The sequence below is a fragment of the Stenella coeruleoalba genome (assembly GCF_951394435.1).
Source record: "Stenella coeruleoalba genome assembly, chromosome: 20".
Taxonomy (NCBI): domain Eukaryota; kingdom Metazoa; phylum Chordata; class Mammalia; order Artiodactyla; family Delphinidae; genus Stenella; species Stenella coeruleoalba.
This window is the reverse complement of record NC_137166.1, coordinates 9,963,669-9,976,120: the sequence shown is the minus strand read 5'-3', so window position 1 is coordinate 9,976,120 and position 12,452 is coordinate 9,963,669. Positions and strand designations below refer to the sequence as shown.

General features: G+C 47.0%; 1 protein-coding gene across 1 annotated transcript in view; it reads left to right on the top strand.

Moving 5' to 3' along the window:
- The first annotated feature begins 4,926 nt into the window (after positions 1-4,926).
- WWOX (WW domain containing oxidoreductase) overlaps positions 4,927-12,452 on the top strand; it is a 973,003-nt gene continuing 965,477 nt past the window's right edge. Inside the window, exons 1-2 of the mRNA XM_079906570.1 lie at positions 4,927-5,343; positions 10,466-10,530. Coding sequence (XP_079762696.1) covers positions 5,237-5,343; positions 10,466-10,530 — 172 coding nt within the window. The 5' untranslated portion in view covers positions 4,927-5,236. The remainder of the gene's footprint in view (positions 5,344-10,465; positions 10,531-12,452) is intronic.

Genomic DNA, 12,452 nt, shown 5'->3' with positions numbered 1-12,452 from the left:
GGATTTGCTTCTAAGGTGGTTCATTTGTGGCTTAGCAAGGAGATGCTGGCTACTGGCAGGATACCTCAGTTCTGCACACTGTGGGCCTCTCCACAGGGCTGCTTGAGCATCCTCATCCTCACGTCTTTCTTTTTCTGATTGAATTCACTGAGTGTGATAATCTCTAGCTGCATCCATGTTGCTGCAAATGGCACTATTTTATTCTGTTTTATGGCTGAGTAATATTCCATTATATATATATATATATATACCACATCTTCTTTATCCATTTCTCTGGTGATGGACAGTTAGGTTATTTCCATGTCTTGGCTATTGTGAATAGTGCTGCTATGAACATTGGGGTGCATGTATCTTTTCCAATTACAGTTTTTTCCAGATACAGGGCCAGGAGTAGGATTGCTGGGTCATATGGTATATCTATTTTTAGTTTTTTGAGGAACCTCTGTACTGTTCTCCATAGTGGCTGCACCAATTTACATTCTCACCAACAGTGTAGGAGGGTTCCCTTTTCTCCACACCCTCTCCAGCATTTGTTCTTTGTAGACATTTTTTTTTTTTTTTTTTTTTTGCCACACCCCACGGCAATGTGGAATCTTAGCTCCCAGACCAAGGATCAAACCCATGCCCCCTACAGTGGAAGCTTGGTGTGTTGATCACTGGAGCGCCAGAGAAGCCCCTAGACGTTTTAACGATGGCCATTCCGACCAGTGTGAGGTAAGACCTCACTGCAGTTTTGATTAGCATTTCTCTCTCTCTTTTCTTTTTCTTTTTCTTTATGCTGCTCCCCCGAGCCCCGGTATATTTATACGTGCATGTCTGGCAGGATCTGGGGTGAATCTTGGGCTCCAGGACCTGGAGTCTTTGGAAGAATTCATTTGTAAGATCGTGACAGGTGTGGCTCAGAGCTACGTCTTGGAAGCTTTGGCTGCTAAAATAAGACACTCTAAACAGGAGGTGGAAGATTTTAAATAGAATGGACTCCTCATGGCAACGTGACTGCCCCCTGGAGGGGGATTCTTTCCCTGAAGGACAGAAAGGAGACAGTAATGAAGTCAGGCTGAAATAGAATTTTGTGAATGTCGGCAAGTTAGCAAGTATACCAGAAAGCTACATTGAAGCGTAGGGCCTTTATACATAAATTAAACGAATGAAGTCTCCAAATGGAAGGGTCTAATTCCCGGAAGTTGCTGCAATGGATGTAATGAGCTCACCAGGGAAGAGTGCCTACTGGTGGCCCAGGAGAAAAATGAGCATTCGTACTCAGTCTCAAGGACTTTCAAAATGAAACAAAATCACTCTCTCCTAATGTTTCAGGCAATCAAGCTCCGTCTCTTTAAAGCCCATTTGGCAGAAGGTGAACCATGACCACATCTAGGTGTGTGTGCTGGAGGTGGGATACTATGGATGTCCATTCTACTCATCTCTCAACTTTTCTGGTTGTTTGAAAAATGTCATAATAAAACATGTTGGGAAAAAGGAAAAGAATAGAATACCAGAAAGTAAAAGAACAGATGTCATCTCATAGGACCCCCCCACCTCCGCAGTATTTTAAGTGGAATATATTTAGCTTTATGAAAAATTCACTTCCTTTACTTATTTTTCTCACTTGCTCATGGAGGACTGAAAACCCCTGGGCATCTACCCGAGGACCAGCAGTGGGGAGCTCTGTTCTGGAAAGGCAGCATGTGGGGCAGTGGGTTGAGAGGATGAGTTTGGGGCAAGTGCCCTTGTTTGGGTTCTATCCCAGATCCTGCTGGCTTCTACTCACTGAGTGATCTCGGGCAAGCTACTTCAATTCCTTGTGCCCCACTTTCCTCATCTGCAAAAACTGGGCCGATAATAATGGAAAAAGGTAAGTGACTTGGCCACTGTCACACACAGCTTGTAAGTGACAGTAGCTGAGTTTGGTTCGCAAGATAAATGATAGGAAACCTTATCACCAAAACTCTCCCCGTCTCTGCATACCAACCAAGACATATAGGTCTTGGTTGGAACTGCTTTCAGAACCCTCAAGCCATGGTCCTTTGCGTGCCTGTTGGTTTTATTCTGACTGATTTCTGGATGCAGGAGGTGTTTCATTTTCCTTGGCTTTTCTTAGAAACATAGCATAGTTTTATTTTTCACTCATTGTGTGTTTGACTGAATAAGTGAAATACAAAAACACCTTCTTCCTAAGTCCACATTAACCAGGAGAGTTTTCCCTAAGAACCCTGTTCAATCATTTTGCTTATTGGTTATCTTCCATGAGAAGTTTATCAGAAGAGCCAGGATGCTTCCAAGGTTTCGTTAACATGTTGAGTCTGGCACCAAAACTTAATTTCCTAAGGAATGGTGGCTTAAGTTAAAGCAGGTTTGCAGAACTGTTGGGGCGTTTGTGTGTCTGAAGGGGGAGGAAATGACTACCATCCCGGTCATGACGATGAACTAAAGAAACGTGGTCTCAGGAGTGTTACATTAAAACTTGTGCCCACTGCATGAGTGATGCCAAACTGCTTTCAGAAGAAAAGTGATCAGTCTTTTGTTCATAAATTATCAGTTATTTCAGAAGTGATCAAAAAGAAACGTTCAAATGTAGAAATCCCTGTCGGGAATTGGGCTTTAGCCTTAAAATTGTGGGTACATAGCACCATCTGGTGTGTAGTTTTATAACCACATGTTGACTTTTTTTTTTTATTAACCTCCTATCTAATAATCAATGTGATTCAGTTGGCTTTACAATAAGAAACCATTCTTTAGGCTTTCGTAAGCACATGTCGAGGACCTTGCCTCATTCCCATACTTAAGACTCCTCAAACCCATAATAATCTTACAAGCTAAACATGGTTCACCCTCTGATAGATCCAAAGTCAAAATTGCATCCAAGCTGAAGTCCAAGTGAAGCACAAACTATGAATAGAGGAAGCCAGCAAGGAAAGAGTTAAAAAAAAAAAAAAGGTAGCCCATGAACACAGAACAGGAACAAAAGACCATGAAACCCACGACAGAAAAAAAACAGGCCTGTCCTTGGGCTCCCACAGGTTGTGACAACAATCTAACTTAGCTCATTTGCATCCTGATCATAAACTTTTGAGTGAGTCTCTGTTGCTTGCAATCGAATAAGTGTAACTAAAACAATATTAGTTTCAGTGAAGCCAAAAGACTATAAATCCTAGAATCTGGCATGCTTACTCACACAAGTCCCCAAATGCCTGAATGTCCTTCTTCTTTGACCTTCTGATAGAGGCCACAGGTAAGACGTAGGAAGAGAGGAATAAAATGAGGTCATCATAACCACTTGGGACCATGACTGGTGTCCAGGCCACCCAGCCAGACTTGTAAGCACATGTCTCTCACCTGCGGATGGACTAGGAATTAGACAGGCAGATGCCCTCAGTTAATGCTAGAGAACTCAGCGACCAGCAGGATCTGAGTACCACCTTGTGAATCTCTGGCCAGAAATGCGGTCTTCAATAAATCTCAGCATTTGATTCACATGCTAGTAATTTCCTGATTTACCTTCAGTGTACATCAGGGGTTCTTAACTGGGGGCACAACTGGCAACGCCTGGAGACATTTTTGGTTGTTGCAGCTGCGGGAAAGGGGACGCTACCGGATCTAGTGTGTAGAGGACGGAGATGCTGCTAAACATCCTACAGAGCACAGGACAGTCCCCCACAACAAAGAGTTATGTGGCCCCAAATGTCAGTAGTGTTGAAGTTGAGGAGCCCTGTGTCCATGGCAGGAGAAGCCTAGAGGAACTTTTAAAGTGGTAAGAAGAGCAGAGGGTTGAACAAGAAGTTGAGAATCCTGCCAAGCGGAGCACTACCCAGCTTGAGGAAGATGCCATACTGTATCACCACCTGTGGAATGATGCCAAGTCATAGGCAACAGGTGCCAGCTGAGGCTCTGGCGATAAATCTAAGCAGTAGGTCCTTGAGAAGCAGAGCACAGGCTGAAGATAATCATTGGAGAAACCGAGTCTAAGCAGTTTGACTCTATGCATCCCCCTCTCCACCATTAGGGGATTTTGTGACCTAATTTCCTGTTCATATCAAAGGAATAATTTGGCTTGGGTGACAGGGGCAAGGGGTTAAATTGGGATAAGCAGAAAGGCAGCAGATTAATAGTAGCTCACTTAAATGTACATGAATTTGGAAAGAGTGATGTGATAGATCTGAGTTGGGATAGTGGGTCTGTTAAAACTGAAATATGGTTTCGTTAAGTTAGCTTTTGGTTGGGCAACTTCAAAGGAAAGCAAGTGTCTCCCCTAAAGAGCATGCAGAGCAGGAATCCCAAAGCAATATCAGTCTCAAGACTTGAAGAAAATAAAAAGCTAATCCCTTCTCCCCATTTTCATCCCTTTGAAACACATAATTCCTCTACGGAGGCTTGCATTCTTCTGAAAGCTAGGCCAGAGAGATCACGGTCAGTAGATTTCCCTGTAACGATGAGCTAGGCAGCAAGTTCCAAGCAGGGAATGTTCTGGAAAATTCCATAAACGTTGGCCATTTATTATCAACAGAACCACGCTGTGGCTAGAAGAAACTTCTCCAGGACTGGGCATCAGAAGGTGCAGGAATTTGTGTTTTTAATGTTTCCCACTGTTTACAGCGTTGAGTTTACATGCACAACAAAGTTTGTGAATCAGCCTGGGTCATGGAACGCTCTGGAAGGTGTCTGAGCAGGAACATTCATTCTTCCGAATGCCCTAAAAAAAGGAGAGGCTATAGCCCAGAAAGCCAGCAGCTGCCTCCTTCCTTTCCGCGCCACGCTCTATTCCTGCAGGGTCTGGACTACATTTCCCAGGATGCCCAAATGCTGTAGCTCCTGCGGGATTGGCTAGAACAACGCGGAAGTGATTACGGGTCGCCCAGCAACGGGCGGAGTCCTGGACTGTGACTGGATGCCCACGCCCCCTTGCCTGCGGCTGGGAGGTGTCGAAGCTCGACTCCATCTCCAGAGACACAGAGCTCTCAACCGGCTTTTACTTCCAGCCGAGCGGCCGTGCGAGCTCGTGGGTTCTTTCCCCGTAGGTCTTCTCCGGCCCCGCCTCCTTTGACTCCGGCAGCTGCGCAATTGCGGAGACTGGATTCACCTGCCGAGTCGGAGGAGGGGCTCCGGGCGGCACAGTGCGCAGGCGCGGGCGTTCGGGGCTCGCGGCGCGCGGCGCTCGGTTGAAGCGGGAGTGAGTTCTGGTCGCGGAGACCCGGTAGCGGGCGGGCGAGCGAGCGGGTGACCGGGCGCCTCCTCTGCAGCCATGGCAGCCCTGCGCTACGCAGGCCTGGACGACACGGACAGCGAGGACGAGCTGCCCCCGGGCTGGGAGCAGAGAACCACCAAGGACGGCTGGGTTTACTATGCCAAGTAAGGGGGCCGCCGGGGGGCCGCCGGGTTTGGGACGCAGCTGGAACCCTGCCGCTCACCTGCTCGGGACTCCGCGCTGCCTTCGAATGCCACCTGCGCGGGGAGGGCCGCGGGCTCGCCCTCAGGCTTGGCCTGGGAGGGCGAAGTGAAAGTCATGGTTGAAGAGCTTCAGAGGGAAGGCTGCCGGGGTCCTGAGGACGGGCCATCCCCCTCTCTGGCCCTGGGTCCAGCGGGGGTCACCTGGCGGCGCTCATACGCGCCCTCTGCTGCCCAGTAGGCAGCGCTGCACGGTGCAAGGATGGCAGACCGGCCTCATTCCCTTTGCCCCCCCAAAATCAGAAAAAAATGCCGATGCCCCGCTCCTTTCTGGGGGGTCTGGGTTGACGACCTAGGAGTGTGTGTTTTTAGCAAGTGTCCTAGTGTAATTATGTGTGTATATATATATGTATACATATAAAATGGCTAATATAGCTTTACTATAGTTCTCAGGAAAGTTTTGGAAACACCAGGAGACCCTTTCTCCCACCACTTACTGTGTGACCTTGGGCCATTGGAATAACTCTCAGTCACGGGTTTCGTATCTGCTAAATACGTTGGTTGGAGAGTTTTAGTTGAGGCCCTGTACGTAAAGGCTTAGCACAGGCCTAAACATACTCAATGCTGGATAACTCTTAGTCTTTGCTGATTTCTGCAGCTGTGACAGCACCTTCCAGGCCTGATATTAGAATCACCTGGGGACCATCATAACTATAGATTTGGGGTCTCCACAGAGACGCTCATGCAGCAGGCAGCCAACATAGGGATTCTTTATTTTTTAAGCTTTCCAGCTGAGGCAGTTACGGCTTTGAGAAACATGGATGTAAATCGGTGATTTTCAACACCTGGGAAACAAACTCTCTTTTCCTGGCTTCCACCTCCAGGGATTCTCATTTAATTTTCTTGCCCCGCCTCCCGCCCCTAGTGGTAGGTTGTGAAACCTTCCCACGTGATTCTAATCTGCCCAAGGTTGTGAGCCTCTGCTGCCTTCGGTGGCTTGCTAGAAAGAAAACCAGGAGGAAACGACCTTGGTGAGTTCATTCAAGACACATTGGGAATGTATCCTGTGCCAGGCTCTTTGCTGGGCATTGGTTTTACTGAGATAAATAAGACCGCTCGTTGGGATTTCCCTGGCTGTCCAGTGGTTAAGACTCCGCATCCTCAGTGGAGGGGGCCCAGGATCGATCCCTCGTCAAGGAACTAAGATCCCACATGCCACACGTCGCGGCAAAAAAAAAAAAAAAGTACAAAACATAAGACCGCTTGTCACTTTCATGAGTGCCCAGTCTTATAGGACAGAGCGATGTGCAGTGACGTGGTCCCCACGCAGTGTGTGTAGTGAGCGGCAGCCTGTTCAGCATGAGCTGTGTGGGTAGGTGGTGAGGTGCCTGGGGCAGTGGGCACCTGAGCTGTGCCTTAGAGCACAGGTAGAAGTGGGCAGGTCCAGGGGCAGGAGGGCAGCCCAGGTAGAAGAAACAGAGGCCCGGCCTGTGCGGTGGTGCAGGAACATGAAGATTGAGGTGGGAAGGAAGGGCACAGTTGGTTTATGGAGGCCTTTCTGTGCCTCGGAGGATCTGGGCTCTGTCAGCAGGACCCACGTGTCCACTGAAGACTTGGAGCCAGGGAGTGACCTCGGGTTTGTGTCTTTAGAAGGATGATTTCTGCTCTGGAGAATTGAAGGGGCATTTCTAGCAGCAGGGAGCCAGGGGGCAGTTGGCGGGCCCCGGGCAACTCGTGAATGGGCATTTGCTGTTGCCTCAGCCTTTGCCTGAAGCGCTCTTTCATCCCTCAGAGCTGAGCTTAAATGTCACTGCCCACGAGAGCGTTCCCTTGCATCGGCCCCGTGCCTGCCTTCCACCACTTTGCTCTCCCTTGTCTGTAGTTTTCTACGCTCTACTCGGCCCTGTTTTGCTCTCTGTCCCTCCCCACGTTGTCAACTTCGTGAGGGCGGGGACCTTTTCTCGTTCCCCTCTGTATCCCCCATGCTTAGCATCCTGGCGCCGTAAAGTAAATCCAGGGAACGAGTCTGTTAGCTCATCTAGGGAAGGTTTCCCGCGGGCCTCCCTGGGCAGGTGGCGTTCTAGGCCCTGGGGACACGAAGATGCGCGCGGCCTACCTCCCGGCTTCGGGGGGCTCCTCTGCCCCTGCTCTGGGTGGGGCCTGTTCCCTTCTGGCCGCTGCCCCCAGAGCTCCCTGGCTTCCTTTCAAGTTCGCCTGGAACCTCGCGTTCGGTCTGGAGGCCCCTTCGCCTTCGCTCACCCTGCCTCCTGCACCTCACCTTGTGTTGGGTGGCTTTTCCCATCTGCTGCCTTCCTGGGTGGCATTCACTGTCTGGGCTTGGGGCTCTCCTTTCACTCGGTAAGACCTACACGCCCCAGCGAGCTCTGCTGACAGCTTCCGGGGAGCCCATGGCCAGGGGACTCGGTGGTGCCTATGCGGTCTCTGAAAAGTACGCCCCTCTCTGCCTCCTGCCCCCCACCCCGGTATCTGGCCCTGTTGTTTACACTGACTGTGGTGACAAGGCTTGGCGGGCTCCCAGCTGGGGGGTGGGAGTGCCTCTCTCCAGACTCTCTCTCCTGTCCTACTGGCCTTCCGTTCTTTGGCTTGGGGTGGAAGGATGCCCCCGACCCATCCTGACCCTGGATTCCCAGCAGTCCCCCTTGATCTCTCCTGACCTGCAAGCATCCTGATCCTTCTTTTCACTCCTGATTCTAGAAGGTCACTTGTCCCCTGGGGTCTGGGCAACTTGGCTGATAGATTGCCCGTGCAGTCGTTCCTTTTTTCCATGGTCTTCATCCCACTGCGGCAGGGTTGTGCCCAAGGGCAGAGGCTGTAGCTCCCAACCAGGCCTCTGGGGTCTTGTGGGAAACCCCGTCGTAGTCTCACCCCTCTTCTGTTGTGTGGGTTCTGTCAACCCCTCAGGCTCCCTCACACTCCCCAGGGTGCACTCAGACCTCAAAGACACACGTGTCCCCTGGCTCAAGGCCCCCCAGGCTGGGCTCCCATGGAGGGGACGTTCACGCTGCTGAGGACAGACCTGTTATCACAGAGAGCTGATGAGCCTTTCTCCCTTCCCTAGCACGGTCCGGAGAAGCTCCTCTGCCTTAACCAGGGGATGGGGGCTGTGGATGCCGTCGCCTGGGCCGTCCTGGGTCCTCCACTCTCGCCCCCCTTTTATTCTGAAGCCTGGGCCTCTTGGCAGCAGAGGGATGGCTGGCCTGCCCCGATGGGAGGCGAGCCCCTGTCCACAAGTGGCTCTGGGTCTCCCAGTTAACTTCAAGAAACTATGCTTAAGGAAGGAAAAAAAAAAAAACTTAGAGGAGCATACTTGAAAGTGATAGCCGTGTAATGTGGTGTGAATTTAACTTTGATCCCTTTGTTTTAAATTAAGATCACTGTTAATTATCTTTTTAAATGACAAAAAGCTTACTGAAAGAAAAGAAAAAAGGCTTCTGTTTAAAGGAGAATAAGGTAATTTGGGGACATGTGTTGTAATTTTCTGTTCATTAAAAAGTCATTTTAGATTACAATGAGAAAGGAACACCCTTTAATTAATTTTTATATAAAAGTTTATTTAAAATAATCCTTTTCTGTCAAAGCCACGGTTCTTAGTTCTTCACACGTTACTCACTGAGTCCTCTATGACCCCAAGTAGTAGGGCCATAATTTTCCCCTTTGTACTGATGGGGAAACTGAGGCTGGAGGTTGAAAAACTTCTCCAAGGGATCCAAATTACAAAATGTAACCTGGTTCTTACTCCTGTTTGGACTTCCTTTCTGCAGTCAGGGTTTGATGGTGGGGCGATAACACAGGTGGGAGTTGGTCCTTGCTGATACCCTCTGTTTGTACAGGGATCTAATTGTTCACCAGTCGCTGTCCCAGGTATGGTGTCTCTTACCTTTGCAGCAGCTCTGTGAGGTGGATGTGCTTCTAGGGAGACTGGCTCACTGAGTGCAGGCAGTACAGGAGCTCAGGTCTTTGGCCTTTTGAGTCCAGTGTCCACTGTGTCCTTGTACTGGCCACCGTTAGTTTGCAGAAACACCAGAAGCCGGCAGTTCCTGGAAAGACCCTGCTTTTGACGTGCAACGTCTTACAAGAGCGTTCACAAGCTCTCTGTATTTATTCTCTTTAAAATCATGGATAGGGAAGGAATATTCTATCATCTGGTTGTCAGTGATTAAGTATTATTTTCTACTTTGGCCTGAGCATGTGAACTTTGAATGCCTCTTGAAACATGCAGCTGTTTCCTTGATTAAGTAATTTTATGTTTTTCTCCACACTGGATCAGCTGTTGACAGGTGTTGCTAGTCTGTTATTGGCCCATGGTTTCATTGATAACTGTGTGTGCTCTTCCGAGATGAAATGCTAGTTTGGCGCAGAAATCAGACTAGTTTGTATATTTGATTTGTTGAAAATAATAGAACTTTTGAGGGCTTTTTATGCCAAGTACTGTGTTCAAACCTTTATTTACAGTATTCTCATAGCATTCTCCTCAGATGAATACTAGGATTATTATTGCAGATGAGGAAATTGAGGCTCCAAAGGTGAGTGAGTGACCTACGGAGCTGCCTTACCCTCTTGGATGAAATTAGGAATCTGTGCTTAAAAAACACTTTGAAGTTAAATCTGTGGAAAGAATAAACATTTAAGAAGATTAAGGTTATATCTAAATGGTACATGCATATCAGCATTATAAATTTGACTGAAATTTTTCAACTTATCCTGGAATAAAACTAAAACGAAAACTAAAACAAGTACAAAACGAAACACATCTCTAGGTATTTTGAGTGATTCAGCGAGATTCCTAGAGTTGACCCCCCGTTGGGGTCAAGTCCCCTTCCTCTGGCTTCACCACCAGCTAACAGATACAGGTTTTCGGGAGATTTTTCCCAGTGTGCTGCTGCTTCCAAACTAGAGAATTTGACCTGATGCAAACAGTAACATTTATAATCTGAATATTCCTTTCTGACTGTCTGACTTGAGTACTCTTGAGAGACAAAAAAAATTTAATGCCATTTTGATTAATTTTTAGAAGTGTAACTTTTACTTACTACGTATTCCGTGGATTTTTTTTTTTTTTTAACAGTCACACGGAAGAGAAGACTCAGTGGGAACATCCGAAAACTGGGAAAAGAAAGCGAATAGCAGGAGGTTTGTATGTTGTTGTCATAAAGCAGAGACTTTTGTATTTAAAGCATTAATGAGATGGGAAAACTGTCACAGGAGCTGGACTCTCCCTCTGGGGAGTTTGTAGGATTCGGTAGAAGGAAGTGATGAGCTCTTGGGGTGGAGTGCTTAGGATGATTTCTTAAATAAGAAGGTATTAAAATAATAGGGGCCTTGAATTCACAGTTCATTAGATTTTTCCGTAGTTGCCCTGCTTGTAAAGTTGGTCTTGGTTCCTATCCTGGAATTAAATATATCAGCGTTTGATAGAATTCGTAAAGCTTGCCTTGACTTGTAGGTGCTTCTGAGTAAGTGTGTCATGCATGGAATAGAAGTGTAAGAAGGTCCCTGCTCTCAAGAGGTTGAGGGTCCATTTGAAAAGACAACATGTGCCCTTGGGAAAAAAATGCAACCGGTCTATAATATGAATCTTCACAAGTCAGCATATGAATGGTATTGGGTGCCTGCTGTAGTGTAGATAACGTTCTGGGAATTCATTCAAGGGAGAATTCATGTTGGTTGGAGCAACCAGTAAGGGTTTTGTGAAAAGCAGAAGCTGAATGGAGTGTTGAAGAATGATCAAGAACGAAATAGTATTTTATTTTATTTTATTTTTTGGCCACATGGCTTTCAGGATCTTAGTTCCCCGACCAGGGATTCAACTCAGGCCCAGCAGTGAACGTGTGGACTCCTAACCACTGGACTGCCAGGGAATTCCCAAGAATGAAATAGCCTTAAAAATAGAGTTGCCATATGATTCAGCAGTCCTGCTCCTGGGCATATATCCAGAAAAAAACCGTAATTCAAAAAGCTGCACGCACTCCTATCTTCATAGAAGCACTATTCACAGTAGCCGAGACATGGAAGTAACTTGACTATCGATCAAAAGATGAATGGATAAAGATGATGTGGTATTGGGTTGGCCAAAAAGTTCCTTCGGTTTTTAAGTAAAAATAAGACACATTTTTCATTTTCCCAAGAACTTTATTGAACAACATATTCACTGTTTTGTTCCACTACCTTCTGCCATTTTTCAGGCCACTTCATAATTCCATCTTCCCAGAACTTTCTATCTTTTTGAGCAAAGAACTGTTCCAGGTACCTTCTACTGTCTTCCAGAGAATGGAAATATTTTCCATTAAGAGAATTTTGTAAAGACCGAAACAAATGGAAATGCGAAGGTGCAATGTCTGGTGAATACGGCAGATGAATCAGAACTTCCCAGCCAAACTGTAACAGTTTTTGCCTGGTCATCAAAGAAACATGCAATCTTGCATTACCCTGATGGAAGATGATGCGTTTTCTGTTGACTAATTCCGAACGCTTTTCGTCGAGTGCTGCTTTCAGTTGGTCTAACTGGGAGCAGTACGTGTTGGAATTAATCGTTGGTTTTCCAGAAGGAGCTCATATTAGAGGACTCCCTTCCAATCCCACCATATACACAACATCACCTTTGGATGAAGACTGGTTTGCTGTGGTTGGTGGTGATTCATTTTGCTTGCCCCACGATTTCTTCCGTTACACATGATTGTACAGTATCCACTTTTCGTCGCCCGTCACAATTTGTTTTAAAAACAGAATATTTTTCTTACGTTTAAGTAGAGAATTGCATACAGAAATAAGGTCAAGAAGGTTTTTTTTGCTTAACTTATGTGGAACCCAAACATCAAAGCGATTAACGTAACCAAGCTGGTGCAAATGATTTTCCACGCTCGATTTGGCTATTTTGAGTATATCGGCTATTTCCTGCATGGTAAAATGTTGATTGTTCTCAATGTCTCGATTTGATTGCTATCGACTTCAACTGGTCTACCCGACCATGGAGCATTGTCCAGTGAGAAATCTCCAGCATGAAACTTCACAAACAACTTTTGACACATTCCATCAGTCACAGCACTTTCTCCATA